The 20089-nt window shown below is 42.4% G+C and overlaps 1 protein-coding gene across 1 annotated transcript in view; it reads right to left on the reverse strand.

The window, feature by feature from the left end:
• Positions 1 to 1447: 1447 nt before the first annotated feature.
• LOC117343417 (transformation/transcription domain-associated protein-like) overlaps positions 1448 to 20089 on the reverse strand; it is a 153703-nt gene continuing 135061 nt past the window's right edge. Inside the window, exons 72-88 of the mRNA XM_033905759.1 lie at positions 18423 to 18611; positions 17135 to 17283; positions 16663 to 16875; positions 14583 to 15227; positions 10356 to 10552; positions 10026 to 10125; positions 9691 to 9898; positions 8961 to 9050; positions 8646 to 8739; positions 8320 to 8427; positions 7892 to 7999; positions 7254 to 7370; positions 6941 to 7156; positions 5776 to 5917; positions 4888 to 5084; positions 4435 to 4540; positions 1448 to 3287 (exon numbers count right to left, since the gene is read on the reverse strand). Coding sequence (XP_033761650.1) covers positions 3178 to 3287; positions 4435 to 4540; positions 4888 to 5084; positions 5776 to 5917; positions 6941 to 7156; positions 7254 to 7370; positions 7892 to 7999; positions 8320 to 8427; positions 8646 to 8739; positions 8961 to 9050; positions 9691 to 9898; positions 10026 to 10125; positions 10356 to 10552; positions 14583 to 15227; positions 16663 to 16875; positions 17135 to 17283; positions 18423 to 18611 — 2989 coding nt within the window. The 3' untranslated portion in view covers positions 1448 to 3177. The remainder of the gene's footprint in view (positions 3288 to 4434; positions 4541 to 4887; positions 5085 to 5775; positions 5918 to 6940; positions 7157 to 7253; positions 7371 to 7891; positions 8000 to 8319; positions 8428 to 8645; positions 8740 to 8960; positions 9051 to 9690; positions 9899 to 10025; positions 10126 to 10355; positions 10553 to 14582; positions 15228 to 16662; positions 16876 to 17134; positions 17284 to 18422; positions 18612 to 20089) is intronic.

A 20089-nucleotide genomic window follows, 5' to 3' on the forward strand; every position in this document is an offset into this window, starting at 1 on the left:
AATATATACTAAAGAAACATAGTGGATAATGCCTTGTACAGGAGCAGGAGTATGACAGTTTAATAGTACATGACTGCTGCGTTCATCCATGGAAGGAATCTGTTATTCGAAATAAAGTTTTCCATGAGGACGAAAAATAGTGCTTTTGTTAGTCTTTCAAGAAAATGTGCAAAGTGAAAGGAGATTTCCGTGATGTTTTATGAATAGTAATTCATTGGTCTAGAAGACATGTATTTAATAAGTATATTTCTGAAGCAAAATCTTTTTATATTTTTCTGTACCTTTTCCATACTTTTTCTGTAACTTTTCTATACCTTTTTTGTACCTTTTCAGTACCTTTTTCATACCTTTTTAGTACCTTTTTTGTAACTTTTTGGTACCTAGAAAAAGTTATAACTTTTTTGTACCTTTTTCATACCTTTATAGTACCTAGAAAAAGTTATAACTTTTTTGTACCTTTTTCATACCTTTATAGTACCTAGAAAAAGTTATAACTTTTCTTTAACTTCTTAGTACCTAGAAAAAGTTATAACTTTTTTGTACCTTTTTTTATACCTTTTCTGTACCTTTTTAGTACCTAGAAAAAGTTATAACTTTTTTGTACCTTTTTCATACCTTTATAGTACCTAGAAAAAGTTATAACTTTTTTGTATCTTTTTCATACCTTTATAGTACCTAGAAAAAGTTATAACTTTTCTTTAACTTCTTAGTACCTAGAAAAAATTATAACTTTTTTGTACCTTTTTCATACCTTTTCTGTACCTTTTTAGTACCTAGAAAAAGTTATAACTTTTTTTTAACTTTTTAGTACCTAAAATATACCTATTTTTGTGTGAAATGTAACTTTTTTATACCTTTTTTGTACCTTTTTTATACCTTTTTTGTACCTAATAAAAGTTATAACTTTTTTTAGGTACAGAAAAGTTATCAAAAGTTATAACTTTTTAGTACTAGATTGGAACCGCTGTTTAAACATGGTTCCAATCTAGCATCAAAAGTTATAACTTTTTTGTACCTAAAAAAGTATAACTTTTTTGTACCTTTTTTCGGTATGGGGGCCTGGCTGTTAATAGGACGTAAAACAGACCAAACCAAACCTTCTCTAGTGAAACTCATTACTCGCACACTTAAAACATAGTCGCCGCCATCTTGGAAGATAAATCTTCCAGCTTCGAGACAGAAGGGGTAGAAGATCTTCCAGAAGCAAAAGAGCTACAAATCGAGTGACCGGAAGATAATCTAGAAGAGTGCAAATCGAGTGGGGTTCAGGTGTGATTACCGTAGTCGCTTCGTAAGAAGCCCTGGGTTTACAGGTAAAATAAATCTGAACGGAGATGATATGTCAGAAGTGTGGACATGTACCTTAAGACGAAAGAAGATTGCACCATAAAAACTTAAAACCAAAATTGACCAGCAAAATATTCAATCTGTAAGTGAAACAACAACATTTATATATCTCTGATCTGTCTTTAATAACATTGTTCATTTATTACATTACAATTGTATTTACATAGAACACTAATTGTATATATACATAATACTTACATTACACTATTTACATAACATACAAATAACATAACAAATAAACCTCAGCTGAAGATCCGAGGTGCCAAGTTTGCCACTCCCTACTAGTGTCGATTTGTTTTACTCTGGAAACTAAGAAACAGGCCTGTCTGTGTTGTTGTGGTTGTGTTCATGGGCAAGACACTTAACCCTTACTGCCCTTATCACTCATTACCCTTACTGCCCTTATCACTCGTAACCCTTACTGCCCTTATCACTCGTAACCCTTACTGCCCTTATCACTCGTAACCCTTACTGCCCTTATCACTCGTAACCCTTACTGCCCTTATCACTCGTAACCCTTACTGCCCTTATCACTCGTAACCCTTACTGCCCTTATCACTCGTAACCCTTACTGCCCTTATCACTCGTGCCCTAACGGGGCCTCGAACCCAATGTTTCTTAATTCAAATTTGTCCATAGGATGGCATTACACAACTGGAGCTAAGCTCCTTAATGACTTTTTTCCTTTAATCCAATGATGCTTTCCTAAGGAACCTTGATGAAATCAAAACTACACACATGCATATCTATTACATAACAACTGTGGACAAAAAGTTTTCCCCCTGGAATTAGCCATTTAGCCATCTTAGAACTCTCGTTTCCACTGTGGAATCAGTAAATGTTTGGCTCCCGATTTACATAAACCTAACTATATGAATTCAAAACATGATCAAGGATCAGAAACACTATTCCGATATGTACCAAATTTAAACAAAACGACAATACATTACCAATATTGCTGCCTCTTACAATTGTGATCTATCAACGTACAAATGAATACTTAACAACACTTTAAATGAAACAGAAATTTTCTGACATTGACATTTACATAGGATGTTACCCACCCTAAATATTGTATAGCCAATGTTACGATTCGTCCCTCATCCCACTGTCTCTATGCGTTAGTTCACCCTAGAGTAGAATTAGGTAGGGGCATATATACAGCATACGCGTGATGTCCCTCGATTTGTATGCTGTAATTTGATAATTACTTTGAAAAGTAAGTTAATCACTTTCAAGAATTAAAATCCCTTCAATTGGATTTGATGTTTAAGTTCCAGACTTGATGAAAATGTATCTGCTAACATCATTAACTTTTTACTCTTTAGAAAGTATCTGATCAAAGATAATTCCAGGAACATGTCTAAAAAGAATATATAGCCAACCAAAGCCCGTAATGCTGATTCCAGTAAAAAATGTTCAATCTCAATCATCCCACCAGCTTGTGTGAAATATCCCATCTTCCTTGCACTATAAACTGTTTGTCAGACAAATCACTTATCCTGGTGACTGCCCATATCTATTAGAAATACACCAAAAATTTGAAGCATCACACGAAATCTCAGTGGAATTCGTTGACAGTGAGAAAGGGCTGTCAGAATAACCACATAGGTAACAATGGTTCGGGATGTCAAATTTATCAGTAATAGAATTGAAACACATGTAGATCCTGAACTGATGACTATATATCGTCATTGATGGTAAACAACAGTCATGGGGATGTCACATGGAGTTGTTGCTATGACACATTAGAGCCAGGGATGCCACATGGAGTTGTTGTTATGACACATTAGAGCCAGGGATGCAACATAGAGTAGTTGCTGTGACACATTAGAGCCAGGGATGCCACGCTGGGTCCATGCGGCACAAGTTGTCGTGGCTGTTGGCAGCAGCAACCAAGGTACTAACACTGCTCTCAGCACCATCAAACTTCGCCAGGTCTGAAAATAAAAAATGTCAGTTTAGAGACATCATGAAAAGTTTACACATGTATACTAAATATTATAAAATCGTGTAAAATATGCTTAATATAAGTACTCATTTTGTAGGCAAGTTGTAATTGTGTAATAACAGTGTAATTTGAGTACTCACTTTGTAGGCGAGTTGTAATTGTGTAATAACAGTGTAATTTGAGTACTCTACTCACTTTGTAGGTGAGGTTGTAATTGTGTAATTTGAGTACTCTACTCACTTTGTAGGCGAGGTTGTAATTGTGTAATCCGAGTACTCACTTTGTAGGCGAGGTAGTAATTGTGTAATCCGAGTACTCACTTTGTAGGCGAGGTAGTAATTGTGTAATTTGAGTACTCTACTCACTTTGTAGGCGAGTGGTAATTGTGTAATAACAGTGTAATTTGAGTACTCTACTCACTTTGTAGGCGAGGTAGTAATTGTGTAATTTGAGTACTGTACTCACTTTGTAGGCGAGTAGTAATTGTGTAATTTGAGTACTGTACTCACTTTGTAGGCGAGTAGTAATTGTGTAATTTGAGTACTGTACTCACTTTGTAGGCGAGTTGTAATTGTGTAATTTGAGTACTGTACTCACTTTGTAGGCGAGTTGTAATTGTGTAATTTGAGTACTGTACTCACTTTGTAGGCGAGGTAGTAATTGTGTAATTTGAGTACTGTACTCACTTTGTAGGCGAGGTAGTAATTGTGTAATTTGAGTACTGTACTCACTTTGTAGGCGAGGTAGTAATTGTGTAATTTGAGTACTGTACTCACTTTGTAGGCGAGGTAGTAATTGTGTAATTTGAGTACTGTACTCACTTTGTAGGCGAGGTAGTAATTGTGTAATTTGAGTACTGTACTCACTTTGTAGGCGAGGTTGTAATTGTGTAATTTGAGTACTGTACTCACTTTGTAGGCGAGGTAGTAATTGTGTAATTTGAGTACTGTACTCACTTTGTAGGCGAGGTTGTAATTGTGTAATTTGAGTACTGTACTCACTTTGTAGGCGAGGTAGTAATTGTGTAATTTGAGTACTGTACTCACTTTGTAGGCGAGGTAGTAATTGTGTAATTTGAGTACTGTACTCACTTTGTAGGCGAGGTAGTAATTGTGTAATTTGAGTACTGTACTCACTTTGTAGGCGAGTGGTAATGGCTTGTACAGCTTTGCTGACCATTACAATCAACTGTTCTCCATCCATGTCTGATGGCTCACTCCCTGGAGTTGTCTCCTCTTGTTTCTGTTATTAAAATATAATTTGATTAGATGAAATGTTGAGTGATTTTTTTTTTCAGTCTAAAAACACAAGCTCCTGCCAGTACAGTACTTGCCCATTTTTTCTGATTAAACTTTCCGAAATTCAGAGAAATGTTTTCTTCAACAAGTAGCTTATAGGATAAGCTCTATACAATTCCTGAGAAAGTAACCTTTCTCTTAATGAGATTTTGTTGAGGTAAAACACATTCATCAATTTCCACCAACTATTTCTACTTGAATATCCACTCTGTAATGTCTGAGGCAGGATTCCTGGGGGAAAACATTTTCATTAAATCAAGTCCAACATTGTGTGAGAGATCTAGGTTGTACCTTTTTATGCCACGTGATGTACTCGTCGCGGAGAATGGTTCGTAGGAAGCTGGGTAGTTTATACTGAGGCTGGACGAGGCACCGAGCAGCAGCCACCATCGAGGCTGTGAGAGGTCCAGTCACACTGGTTGTTGTTAGGAAGTCTGCAATGTTAGGGCTGAGGCGGAATGGAACAGGGCGGTTGGCATCCAGGTCACCTGGTGTTGTTATACAGAAAACTCAAACATGTATTCCAGATAAAATATTTACATCGTACAATATATATACTATATATCTACAATGTATAACATAGTAACACAAATGACGAAGGAAGACAACTTTTTGACTCGTGCCCTGACCAGGCCTCGATCTGACGATCTACGACACCCAATCACTTTGCCAGAAATACCTGCAGCTTATACAGCTGCGCCATATCGGCGTTCTTAAAAAAGAACGTTTCAATGGCGCAGTGATGGTCGGCCCGATACCCTGACATGATCATTGTGGAAGTCGTCTATAAGATGATATGAATACTATGTTATACATCTATTTGTAAGCACAATGTATCATATACACTATGTGTTGGTGATCGGAAGATATAGATTTGAATTTCCTATATATTTACAATGTGTATACAATATATTTACATTGTGTATACAGATAGTATATTTACATCATATCTACAATGTATGTACAATGTCTATATATTTTACGTTGCATATATACAATATATTGATATGGTGTGTATATAGATAAAATATTTAAATTGTATATACAATATATTGATATGGTGTGTATATAGATAAAATATTTAATTTGCATATACAATTATCTATATGGTGTGTATATAGATAAATATTTAAATTGTATATACAGTATATTTACTGTATACTGGTATATCTGTCTTACCTGATTGGTCATCTATGTCAAACTTGAAGTAGGAGATGTTGAGGTAGCCACAGTCCTGATGGAGGTACATCATGTCCGGGTTCATCCTCGTCAGGTGGAGTACGTATTCGGCGAATCCCATCAGGGCTAGCTGTATAGTCATCTGTAACACGATCATATATCAGGACGTACTCTATGATTAGGGTGAAGGGTTACCACTAACATCAAGTATTCATCATTAGATATTAATTTTCCATTGTTTGAAGCTGATTGGTTGAAGTTCTCTTTTCACATCTCTTCGAAAAAAAAACCCGTAAATGGCGCAAAAAACGTGACATCACAATACAACTATAGACATGGATATTGATTTGTTAAAAATAATCCTTATTAAATAAGTAAAATTGTACACAAAATGTGTTTGAAATTTGTAAGAATCTGCCATGCAGAATCAAACTCTTCTTTTTAATACCCCTATCATAATGATACTAAAAAATATTTACATCAATGCTTAGATATTTTCATTCATTCGATACTTTAGTTGCTGTCCTGGTTTCTATGGAACCACGTATATAAATACAATGAATTTTGTTGCATGAGCTGACCACACAAATGTACCCACAAAATAATTTGAGAGTTCCAAACCAGAAAAGAAAGCACCAGGGATACACACGAACATTACAGGTTATACAGTATTCCGTTCTATGTATCTGTAATTATTATAAATATATAATGAGTTGTGCAAAAAACATATTTATTTCAACAGCGCAATTATACACCTATAAAATAACATACAATCAGGAAAATGTATTCAATTCAATAATATTTGACTCTATGGCACCTCTACCTATACAGTGGACAGCCTTATCCTGTTATCTATATATATGTATTTACATAACATAATTTAGACTATTTCTACCTGTCATAAATATTTGACTCTAGAACATTAACAGCCAGGGTCATTTAAAGACGTGACAGGTTTGGAGGTGAAGGAAAGCTGGAGTACCCGGAAAAAAACCACCGGCCTACAGTCAGTACCTGGCAACTACTCCACGTAGGCTTCGAACTCGCAACCCAGAGGTGGAGGGCTTGTGATAATGTGTCGGTACACCTAAACTGATCGGCCACCGCGGCCCCATACTGAATGACTCCCCAACTACAGGATTAAGTCCTGTTCCAATATACTTACTGTTTTCCTGAATGTCCAGTAATCTGTCGCTGTGAGGAAGGTATGAAGAGCCCATTCCTTGAGAAGGCCACGTGGAACCATGTTCGTCTGGACCTCCTTCAGAACGTCACGAAGTACTTGGTGACTCGCCTGAGCCCCTCTTGCCTGAACTGTTGCCAGTCGTTCATAGTAACGTGCAATCGGTGCGTCGTGTTCAATACCTCGCTTAGCACATCTCTACAAAGTACAGTAAGATATATTAGATTTACCCCACAGTTTAAATTGATAATCAAATCTTCTAATACAACAAAGGCAGCACGACTCCAAGCAGTACCTGTTTATAGACATCCAGGAGGGAGATCGAGGCAGGATTGTCCTCCACGAGGCGCATTTGTGGTGAGATGGCGACCACACGGGGGATGGTGAAATATAACAGTCGGCGACATGTCTCCTGTAACAGAATTTACAGTTAGAATGCTCGTCTGGTTGAGGATATAGAATTTACAGTTAGAATGCTCGTCTGGTTGAGGATATAGAATTTACAGTTAGAATGCTCGTCTGGTTGAGGATATAGAATTTACAGTTAGAATGCTCGTCTGGTTGAGGATATAGAATTTACAGTTAGAATGCTTGTCTAGTTGAGGATATAGAATTTACAGTAAGACCGCTTGTCTGGTTGAGGATATAGAATTTACAGTTAGAATGCTTGTCTGGTTGAGGATATAGAATTTACAGTTAGAATGCTCGTCTGGTTGAGGATGTGATTAGCAGCTTTATACAAACTGATAATTAGAGATCAGATATGAAGTGATAAACTACATCTCTATATAACTATACTGTCCTACGAATGTCAGTGATAATATGTACTGATACTTAGTATGGAGTGACTAATATAGGTATAAAAGGTAGATTCTAAACTATTCATTGACAAATGAACTTAAAACATTAAACAACAATCAGGTAAGATGATACCTTCTGCTTGGTGAGGAAGTGATTCAGCATGCGTAGTAACTGTAGGACGCGTTCTTCACGCCGTGACTCCGTCAGACACGCATCATTGACCACCAGGTAAGGATAAACCTGTAAAATTGATAGACAAACTCATTGATAAGGTCAAGATTTCAAGTTTTCAAGTTCGACATGTACCTCTCTATTAGGACTTTACTGGCGATACTATAAAAATGATCAATACACAAAGATACATAGGGTGTGGAAGCTTTAAATAGAATTATCTCTTTATCAAGACCCTACTGGCGATAAAACTGTTTTCTGAACTACCTGTCTTCAGCTTCAATAACTGACAAGAAAGACATGGCCATGTTTTTAACAGATTCAGCAATATCTGGATATATGATTGTGTATCAGAGATTAGAGTGTAAAAGAATCTATCTTGAACCTACCTTGCCATTGTGGCCTCTGATGTAGAGCCGTCGTGCAGCTGTGTTGTGTTTTTGGACAATCTCCACACGTGGCATGAAGCGTGCTATTCTCACATAGTAATGGCTGTGCTGTTGGGTACAAGGACATCTATTATGTAGCATGTAAACAAAGATTAAAGGAACCATGTTGGGTTTTTTTTTATTACGTCAAATATTTTATTACATCCCACACATTACATACATGCACCCTCATGTCATATCTACAACAAATGTTGATTTAACAACTTTTGATCATAAAACCAAGTGAAATCTGTTATAATATCTGTGAGAGTAAATAACTAGCTTACTTTTGGTAGCAGGAACTCTCCTGGCAGTTCGACTTCAGCAGTGTGCTGAGAGAAGTTACTAAGGAAGCGACACTTCTCCTCGATCAGGAACGACCTACAATGACAAGTAAACGCGTAAGGGGGAGGTAACTCAGAAAAGTTTTAGGTATCGGAACAGGAGTTTAATTTCTCATTATTTATGTCAAGCTTTAAACAGAAGCCATTATTGCTATCATGACATATGACACCGTGAGCTATTTCAGGTTGAAGATAATGTTTCAGAATTCATTTTTAACTATGATGCTATGATCATCACCCATTCGTACTGTATCTTACTTCGGCAGTAACTTGGTCTTGGCCTCCAGGATCTTGATCCACTTTTTGAGTTTACTGATGAGGTTATGTAGCTTGGTTGACCCAGGAACACTTAAATCAAAATAATTAAAGGTCAAACATTATACTAAATACAGTCAAAGCTTTAAAATAGTTGATGATAGATAAGTTTTGATGTGGAATTATCAGCTTTAACATTAATGTGAGAAATGTGTTGATGTAATGTGACCTGGAAGTCTGGGAAGATGACTTACTATTTTCTGGTAAAGAGATACAAAGTTTGACCTTAACAGATGACCTTGATAATGTTTGATTGACACAAAAAAGAGAACATATTGTACATCTACATTCCAAGTGGCAGGTGAAATATCTGAATGGTGGTCTTTTGGATTTTCAGAACATCTCTAAAACCAGAGTATTGATTGGATAAAGCAATTACATATAAAGCATATGTAGCCCAGGTATTTAATATATGGTATAACATTTGATACCTAGTGCAATATTCTGTAATATTTAACGTATCATATAATTAGTATATAAAATATGGCATATGGCCCCGTAAAATCTGAGCAAATAATCCAAAAAGTAAAATCTTTTTTAAACAAATGAAGATGAGATTTTTGCATGAGAAAATCAAAAGATCAAGTGTTAAAAGACTTAATACATCTGAAACCATCAACTTTTTTCATCAATTAATCTTTTTTTTCCATTTCTTTAACAACTGTGGCTTTACCTAAAGTCAAAGTCGGTGGTGAACTGGCTTTTCATCTTTTGAAACACTGGGTCTTGAGCGGTGGCCTGGGCACGTCGTGCCAGAGATTCGGATGCTGCCGAGGAGAAGGTTGTTGTCACACTAGAAACATTCTCTATCCCCACACCAAATGTACTGACTAGCTTCTTCATGAAGTTCAGGGTATGGGGTGTGATGGTCGCGTCAGCCACTGTAACAGACGTAAAAGGAAGTCAAGCAGAGAAAGGTACAATTTAAATAGTCACCAAATTGTGTAATATCTTGATTGAGAAATGTTTACAACCAAATGGACTTAAAATGACACTATAAATTCATACCTGCTCCTCTGTTTTCAAAAGCGACGGCGTAACATTTGGCAAGACCTTGTCGTAGCTGCCGTAAGACTTCCTCATACCAGTTTTCACGAAACCACACCATCTACAACAAAAAACAATGGATTCATTTTTTCCAGATATGAAATGAGGATCCTGTCATTTCAAACTACCGGTAATGTATAGGAAAGATTTCTATAAATCTAGGTCTTAAACATGATAGCTTATTTCTATCACAAAAAAATATTTTTGACATGTAATTTAATTTATTTATTAAAATGAAATTTTGAGACGTTTTCAGTTCCCATTTTTTAACTATAACAATAGTTTGTTTACCTGATCTACGATGCCCTCCAGGGAACTGAGAATTGTGGGATGGCAGTCACGCTGGATGTGCATGATCTTACTACAGCGCCACATGGGAGCAGGTGCCCTGATGGGTCCGGCGTCACCTTGAGTGGTGGAGCTCTGTCGAGACGAGGCCTGAGATGTCTGCTGTGTTGGCTGAACACTGTTATCTGTACCACTGCTGTCTGTTGATACAATATCATCCAGATAACAACTTTGTTTTACCACAGTTTTTTCAATTTTATTCACTCTCAAGAACTTGTCTTTGATAACAAAATTTTTAAATCAAATTCTTAATAATAACAGATCCTTTTACATTGGGAAATATTGATTTTTAAAAAAACAGAAAGAGATTTGAGAAGGAATTTATTAATCACAAGCATTCTGAGAGAATTGCTAAAGAAATACATGTCCTCTACCTGCCCTCACTAAAAATAGTCATAGTGACCTTGACCTTGAATCGAAAATGGACACTGAAATTCAAATTTATATGTAACTACTCATACTGAAGTTACATACCAACTTTTACCAGCATACCTTGAAGTATGGCTGAGGAAAATGCAGAAAACGGAGTGGACGGACAGACGGACAAACGGACTGACTAACAGACAAAAAGATGGATGGGGAGGAAACCTATCGTCCCACTGGGTCAACGAGCATGCTGAGGGAGTAGGAGGATTAGATACGAGGTACCTACCTGGTGTACCGAGGTAGCGGGTGTTGAGGGTGTGGAAGGATAAGATACAAAGGTACCTACCTGGTGTACCCGGGGTAGCGGGTGTTGAGGGTGTGGGAGGATTAGATACGAGGTACCTACCTGGTGTACCGGGGTAGCGGGTGTTGAGGGTGTGGGAGGATTAGATACGAGGTACCTACCTGGTGTACCGGGGTAGCGGGTGTTGAGGGTGTGGGAGGATTAGATACGAGGTACCTACCTGGTGTACCCGGGGTAGCGGGTGTTGAGGGTGTGGGAGGATTAGATACGAGGTACCTACCTGGTGTACCGGGGTAGCGGGTGTTGAGGGTGTGGGAGGATTAGATACGAGGTACCTACCTGGTGTACCGGGGTAGCGGGTGTTGAGGGTGTGGGAGGATTAGATACGAGGTACCTACCTGGTGTACCCGGGGTAGCGGGTGTTGAGGGTGTGGGAGGATTAGATACGAGGTACCTACCTGGTGTACCGGGGTAGCGGGTGTTGAGGGTGTGGGAGGATTAGATACGAGGTACCTACCTGGTGTACCAGGGGTAGCGGGTGTTGAGGGTGTGGGAGGATTAGATACGAGGTACATACCTGGTGTACCCGGGGTAGCGGGTGTTGAGGGTGTGGGAGGATTAGATACGAGGTACCTACCTGGTGTACCGGGGGTAGCGGGTGTTGAGGGTGTGGGAGGATTAGATACGAGGTACCTACCTGGTGTACCGGGGTAGCGGGTGTTGAGGGTGTGGGAGGATTAGATAGGAGGTACCTACCTGGTGTACCCGGGGTAGCGGGTGTTGAGGGTGTGGGAGGATTAGATACGAGGTACATACCTGGTGTACCGGGGTAGCGGGTGTTGAGGGTGTGGGAGGATTAGATACAAGGTACCTACCTGGTGTACCGGGTGTTGAGGGTGTGGAGGATTAGATACGAGGTACCTACCTGGTGTACCCAGGGTAGCGGGTGTTGAGGGTGTGGGAGGATTAGATACGAGGTACCTACCTGGTGTACCCGGGGTAGCGGGTGTGAGGGTGTGGGAGGATTAGATACGAGGTACCTACCTGGTGTACCCAGGTAGCGGGTGTCGAGGGTGTGGGAGGATTAGATACGAGGTACCTACCTGGTGTACCGGGGTAGCGGGTGTTGAGGGTGTGGGAGGATTAGATACGAGGTACCTACCTGGTGTACCCGGGGTTAGCGGGTGTTGAGGGTGTGGGAGGATTAGATACGAGGTACATACCTGGTGTACCGGAGGTAGAGGGTGTTGAGGGTGTGGGAGGATTAGATATGAGGTACCTACCTGGTGTTCAGGGTGTGGGAGGATTAGATACGAGGTACATACCTGGTGTACCGAGGTAGCGGGTGTTGAGGGTGTGGGAGGATTAGATACGAGGTACATACCTGGTGTACCGGGGTTAGCGGGTGTTGAGGGTGTGGGAGGATTAGATACAAGGTACCTACCTGGTGTACCGGGGTTAGCGGGTGTTGAGGGGTGTGGGAGGATTAGATAGGAGGTACCTACCTGGTGTACCAGGGGTAGCGGGTGTTGAGGGTGTGGGAGGATTAGATACGAGGTACCTACCTGGTGTTCAGGGTGTGGGAGGATTAGATACGAGGTACCTACCTGGTGTACCGGGGGTAGCGGGTGTTGAGGGTGTGGGAGGATTAGATACGAGGTACCTACCTGGTGTACCGGGGTTAGCGGGTGTTGAGGGTGTGGGAGGATTAGATAGGAGGTACCTACCTGGTGTACCCGGGGTAGCGGGTGTTGAGGGTGTGGGAGGATTAGATACGAGGTACCTACCTGGTGTACCGGGGGTAGCGGGTGTTGAGGGTGTGGGAGGATTAGATACGAGGTACCTACCTGGTGTACCCGGGGTAGCGGGTGTTGAGGGTGTCGGTGGATTAGATATGAGGTACCTACCTGGTGTACCGAGGTAGCGGGTGTTGAGGGTGTGGGAGGATTAGATACGAGGTACATACCTGGTGTACCGGGGTAGCGGGTGTTGAGGGTGTGGGAGGATTAGATACGAGGTACCTACCTGGTGTACCCGGGGTAGCGGGTGTTGAGGGTGTGGGAGGATTAGATACGAGGTACCTACCTGGTGTACCGGGGGTAGCGGGTGTTGAGGGTGTGGGAGGATTAGATACGAGGTACCTACCTGGTGTACCCAGGGGTAGCGGGTGTTGAGGGTGTGGGAGGATTAGATACGAGGTACATACCTGGTGTACCGGGGTAGCGGGTGTTGAGGGTGTGGGAGGATTAGATACAAGGTACCTACCTAGTGTAGCGGGTGTTGAGGGTGTGGGAGGATTAGATACGAGGTACCTACCTGGTGTACCTGGTGTACCCGGGGTAGCGGGTGTTGAGGGTGTCGGTGGATTAGATATGAGGTACCTACCTGGTGTACCCGGGGTAGCGGGTGTCGAGGGTGTGGGAGGATTAGATATGAGGTACCTACCTGGTGTACCCGGGGTAGCGGGTGTCGAGGGTGTGGGAGGATTAGATACGAGGTACCTACCTGGTGTACCGAGGGTAGCGGGTGTTGAGGGTGTGGGAGGATTAGATACAAGGTACCTACCTGGTGTACCGGGGTTAGCGGGTGTTGAGGGGTGTGGGAGGATTAGATACGTGGTACATACCTGGTGTACCGGGGTTAGCGGGTGTTGAGGGTGTGGGAGGATTAGATACGAGGTACATACCTGGTGTACCGGGGGTAGCGAGTGTTGAGGGTGTGGGAGGATTAGATACAAGGTACCTACCTGGTGTACCGGGGTTAGCGGGTGTTGAGGGGTGTGGGAGGATTAGATACGTGGTACATACCTGGTGTACCGGAGGTAGAGGGTGTTGAGGGTGTGGGAGGATTAGATATGAGGTACCTACCTGGTGTTCAGGGTGTGGGAGGATTAGATACGAGGTACCTACCTGGTGTACCGGGGGTAGCGGGTGTTGAGGGTGTGGGAGGATTAGATACGAGGTACATACCTGGTGTACCGGGGGTAGCGGGTGTTGAGGGTGTGGGAGGATTAGATACGAGGTACCTACCTGGTGTACCGGGGGTAGCGGGTGTTGAGGGTGTGGGAGGATTAGATACGAGGTACCTACCTGGTGTACCGGGGGTAGCGGGTGTTGAGGGTGTGGGAGGATTAGATACGAGGTACCTACCTGGTATACCGGGTGTTGAGGGTGTGGGAGGATTAGATACGAGGTACCTACCTGGTGTTCCCGGGGTAGCGGGTGTTGAGGGTGTGGGAGGATTAGATACGAGGTACCTACCTGGTGTACCCGGGGTAGCGGGTGTTGAGGGTGTGGGAGGATTAGATACGAGGTACCTACCTGGTGTACCCGGGGTAGCGGGTGTGGAGGGTGTGGGAGGATTAGATACGAGGTACCTACCTGGTGTACCTGGGGTAGCGGGTGTGGAGGGTGTGGGAGGATTAGATACGAGGTACATACCTGGTGTACCCGGGGTAGCGGGTGTGGAGGGTGTGGGAGGATTAGATACGAGGTACCTACCTGGTGTACCTGGGGTAGCGGGTGTTGAGGGTGTGGGAGGATTAGATACGAGGTACCTACCTGGTATACCGGGTGTTGAGGGTGTGGGAGGATTAGATACGAGGTACCTACCTGGTGTACCCGGGGTAGCGGGTGTTGAGGGTGTGGGAGGATTAGATACGAGGTACATACCTGGTGTACCCGGGGTAGCGGGTGTTGAGGGTGTGGGAGGATTAGATACGAGGTACCTACCTGGTGTACCTGGGGTAGCGGGTGTGGAGGGTGTGGGAGGATTAGATACGAGGTACCTACCTGGTGTACCGGGGGTAGCGGGTGTTGAGGGTGTGGGAGGATTAGATACGAGGTACCTACCTGGTATACCGGGTGTTGAGGGTGTGGGAGGATTAGATACGAGGTACCTACCTGGTGTTCCCGGGGTAGCGGGTGTTGAGGGTGTGGGAGGATTAGATACGAGGTACCTACCTGGTGTACCCGGGGTAGCGGGTGTTGAGGGTGTGAGGAGGGATGGTAGCAAGAGGAGCCGAAAAAGAGGTAAGGAAAAGGAAAGTAACAAGGAGAGGTGAGAGAGCGTAGGGAGTAGTACGACAAGTAGGGTAAGATGGGCAAGGAAAGAATGGGTAGAGGGGCTGAAAAAGAATGTTAGACCTAGAATGAGGCAAATGAAGTGAGTGTGGAAGGGGGGTGGAGCATGTATGGGAAAGAAGAGGGGGGGGAGAGGGCATAAAAAGCAAACGGAAGGTATAGAAGTAAAGGAGAGATGAGATGGAGGAGGCCGGCCAAAAAGAAGGGGCGGATAAGAGGAATTAACACAATAGCAGAGGTGTGCTTGAGGAAACGGAGGTAAAAGCTAATCAAGGGGCGGAAAAACCGGGGAGTGTGCGAAGTGGAGGGGGGAGAGAGGGAGGGTGGAAAGGGGGGGGGGGGGAGTGCAGAAGGTGTTTGAAGGAGAAGAAGTAAGGATTGGAAAAAGAATAAACGGGGAAGGGATGATAAGGGAGGAGGGAGAAGGTGATTGGTGAATAGAGGGGGAGTTAGGGAATGAGGGAGTGGGGGGGGGGGAGCTGGAGTTAGTGAGTACGAGGGAGGAAAGAAAAGGGGTTGGTGATAAAGAGGGGGAGAGGAGAAGGGCAATAAATCGAAGTTAAGGTCTAAGGAGGCATGGTGAAAAAAGAGGAAAATGGAGGATAAAGAAATTAGGAGAGGGGAGGTGTAAAGAGAGTGTGGGAGGATGAAGAAAGGGGAGGAAAAGAAGTCGGATGCCGGAGAAACAGAATAAAGAGGGCAGGGGGGAAAAGCGATACGAAGAAGGAAGGAAGTTGGAAGAGGGAGAAGGTGCGCAGGGGGGAATGTTAGGAGGCACAATTGGAGGAATGGAAAAGGGGGGCGGGAAAGGGAAGCGATGGTTGTTAGGGGAGGAGGGACTTAGGGGAACGAAACAGGTGTAGGAGGGAAATTGCTGGAGCGGTTAGGAGTGGATGGGAGGAACGCTTTGGTGTCTGAAATGATAATAGGTGGGGTGTGCAATGTGGGGAGATGGAGGAGAAGGTGAGGTTAGAGTGAGAGATAATGGGGAGAGCGGGCGAGGATAAGGGTGGGGTGTAGGGAGTAGGGAAAGGAGTGTGAAAATATGCGAGTGTAAGAAGAAAGGAACTTCAAGGGCATAATGAAAGGACATGGAGGGCGTAGAGGAAGGAGTGAAAGAGATGGGAAGTGGGGTAGAGATAAAGGAATGGGGGAGTGAGATGGACGAGTGATGTCCTGACGGAGGGGTGAGAGGTGGGGGGTGAGGGGGAGAAAGGGGAGGGGAAAATACAGTGGGGGAAGAACGAACATGAGTGGAAAGGAAGAGGGAAGTGGTGAGACGAGAGACGAGGTCGGAAACGGGGTGAAAAAAAGGAGGACAAGAGATGGATAGGAGAGGGGGGGAGGAGGGGGGCGGGGGGAGTTGGATGATCTTAGGTGGGAGAAGGGTGGGATACCAATGAGAGACAATAGGGAGGATTAGATACGAGGTACATACCTGGTGTACCCGGGGTAGCGGGTGTGGAGGGTGTGGGAGGATTAGATACGAGGTACCTACCTGGTGTACCTGGGGTAGCGGGTGTGGAGGGTGTGGGAGGATTAGATACGAGGTACATACCTGGTGTACCTGGCGTAGCGGGTGTTGAGGGTGTCGGTGGATTAGACACAGTTGTGGTGGTAGTTGATGCTGCTGTTGTTGCCATGGTAGCTGATGTTGAAGTCTGACCTGACGTTGTTCGTCCTTGAGATAAACTGAATTCTCCACTTTTGACTGTAAAAGGAAGATTGATGACTGTTACAGGAAGTTCATCATACTATAAACAAATCTCTAGTAAATTTAGTGATGAAATCTTCCCTCCCAGCCATCTTAGGAGTATTATATCTGTCTTACATCACCTTACTTCTGTGAGACATTTCTCCTAAGAATTTATAATTTAATATCTCCTGAATGAAAAATGATGTGTTTTTATAAACTCCTTACTATCACTTGCCTCCTGACTTAATTTTTCTGTAGAAACAAGAATACTTACAGCGCTCTCTCTGTTCTATCTTCAGTGTGAGGTACAGTGTGCGGATGGGGAAGTAAACGGCCTGGGGATACATTCGTCCGACTTGATGTAGAAGGTTGATGATAAGTCGGCCCTCATTTCTCACCAGACAAGTCAACAATTGAGGAATCCTACAAGATATCGCACAGACATACAACACAACTGTCTTAATGACACAACACAACTGTCTTATCACCGACATACAACACAACTGTCTTATCACCGACATACAACAAAACTGTCTTATCACCGACATACAACACAACTGTCTTATCACCGACATACAACACAACTGTCTTAATGACACAACACAAGTGTCTTATCACCGACATACAACACAACTGTCTTAATGACACAACACAACTGTCTTATCACCGACATACAACAAAACTGTCTTAATGACACAACAAAACTCGGTAAATATCACCGACATACAACACAACTGTCTTAATGACACAACAAAACTCTGTAAATATCACCGACATACAACACAACTGTCTTAATGACACAACAAAACTCGGTAAATATCACCGACATACAACACAACTGTCTTAATGACACAACAAAACTGGGTAAATATCACCGACATACATCACAACTGTCTTAATGACACAACAAAACTCGGTAAATATCACCGACATACAACACAACTGTCTTAATGACACAACAAAACTCGGTAAATATCACCGACATACAACACAACTGTCTTAATGACACAACAAAACTCGGTAAATATCACAGACATACAACACAACTGTCTTAATGACACAACACAACTGTCTTAATGACACAACAAAACTCGGTAAATATCACAGACATACAACACAAATGTCTTAATGACACAACAAAACTCGGTAAATATCAGACATACAACACAACTGTCTTAATGACACAACAAAACTCGGTAAATATCAGACATACAACACAACTGTCTTAATGACACAACAAAACTCGGTAAATATCAGACATACAACATAACTGTCTTAATGACACATCAAAACTCGGTAAATATCAGACATACAACACAACTGTCTTAATGACACAACAAAACTCGGTAAATATCAGACATACAACACAACTGTCTTAATGACACAACAAAACTCAGTAAATATTATCGACATATAACACAACTGTCTTAATGACAAAACAAAACTCGGTGAATGTCTTTTAATCAATTTTTTTTCCTGTTCATTTCCCCCCCCCCCCCGTCAATAAGATCACACAGCTCACAAATTATATTTATAGTAACAGTGATCTCCTGTAAACTCACCATGGTAACCACTGTATGGGCGGTACCCCAACACAGTATTTGTCGACGGCCTCAGCCAACGTAGTCTTTTCATCGTCATATGTCAACAACCAAAGCACTTTGGCGAGATATTTACGGGATTTGCTCTCATTCTGGTGACGACAGGCATGCAGGAAGCACGTGATGGCCGAAACACCCAGGTTCATTTGTCTGTTGATATTTACGAATGTTTAAAATATAGAATGTAAGAACAGGTTCATCACAGTTTTGAAAACTAAACAAGGGCCCAATGGGCCCAAATCGCTCACCTGCAATGCAGTGATCTTTTCATATATGGATCCTGCAGTTATTTGAAAGCATGCTACAGGACCAATATAATGTCTCTCTGCACTTTGGCTTTTCACTAAAAGTCATTTAAAGATTTAAGCATAATTGATCGACGTGACCTTGAATGAAGGTCAAGGTCATTCATTTGAACAAACTTGGTAGCCCTTCACCCCAGCATGCTACAGACCCAATATCAACTCCCTGGGACTCTTGGTTATTGAGAAGAAGTTGTTTAAAGATTTTAGCCTTTTTGACCCGTGACCTTGAATGAAGGTCAAGGTCATTCATTTGAACAAACTTGGTAGCCCTTTACCCCAGCATGCTACAGACCCAATATCAACTCTCTGGGACTCTTGGTTATTGAGAAGAAGTCGTTTAAAGATTTTAGCCTTTTTGAGTCCTGTGACCTTGAATGAAAGTCAAGGTCATTCATTTGAACAAACTTGGTAGCCCTTCACCCCAGCATGCTACAGGCCAAATATTAGGTCTCTGGGACTCTTGGTTATTGAGAAGAAGTTGTTTAAAGATTTTAGCCTTTTTGACCCCTGTGACCTTGAATGAAGGTCAAGGTCATTCATTTGAACAAACTTGGTAGCCCTTTACCCCAGCATGCTACAGACCCAATATCAACTCTCTGGGACTCTTGGTTATTGAGAAGAAGTCGTTTAAAGATTTTAGCCTTTTTGACTCCTGTGACCTTGAATGAAAGTCAAGGTCATTCATTTGAACAAACTTGGTAGCCCTTCACCCCAGCATGCTACAGGCCAAATATTAGGTCTCTGGGACTCTTGGTTATTGAGAAGAAGTCGTTTAAAGATTTTAGCCTTTTTGACTCCTGTGACCTTGAATGAAGGTCAAGGCCATTCATTTGAACAAACTAGGTAGCCCTTCATCCCAGCATGCTACAGACCCAATATCAACTCCCTGGGACTGTTGGTTATTGAGAAGAAGTCGTTTGAAGATTTTAGCCTTTTTGACCCCTGTGACCTTGAATGAAGGTCAAGGTCATTCATTTGAACAAACTTGGTAGCCCTTCACCCCAGCATGCTACAGGCCAAATATTAGGTCCCTGGGACTCTTGGTTATTGAGAAGAAGTCGTTTAAATATTTTAGCCTTTTTGACTCCTGTGACCTTGAATGAAAGTCAAGGTCATTCATTTGAACAAACTTGGTAGCCCTTCACCCCAGCATGCTACAGACCCAATATCAACTCCCTAGGACTCTTGGTTATTGAGAAGAAGTTGTTTAAAGATTTTAGCCTTTTTGACCCCTGTGACCTTGAATGAAGGTCAAGGTCATTCATTTGAACAAACTTGGTAGCCCTTTACCCCAGCATGCTACAGACCCAATATCAACTCCCT

This window comes from Pecten maximus, chromosome 15 (genome assembly GCF_902652985.1).
Source record: "Pecten maximus chromosome 15, xPecMax1.1, whole genome shotgun sequence".
In the NCBI taxonomy this organism is placed as follows: Eukaryota; Metazoa; Mollusca; class Bivalvia; order Pectinida; family Pectinidae; genus Pecten; species Pecten maximus.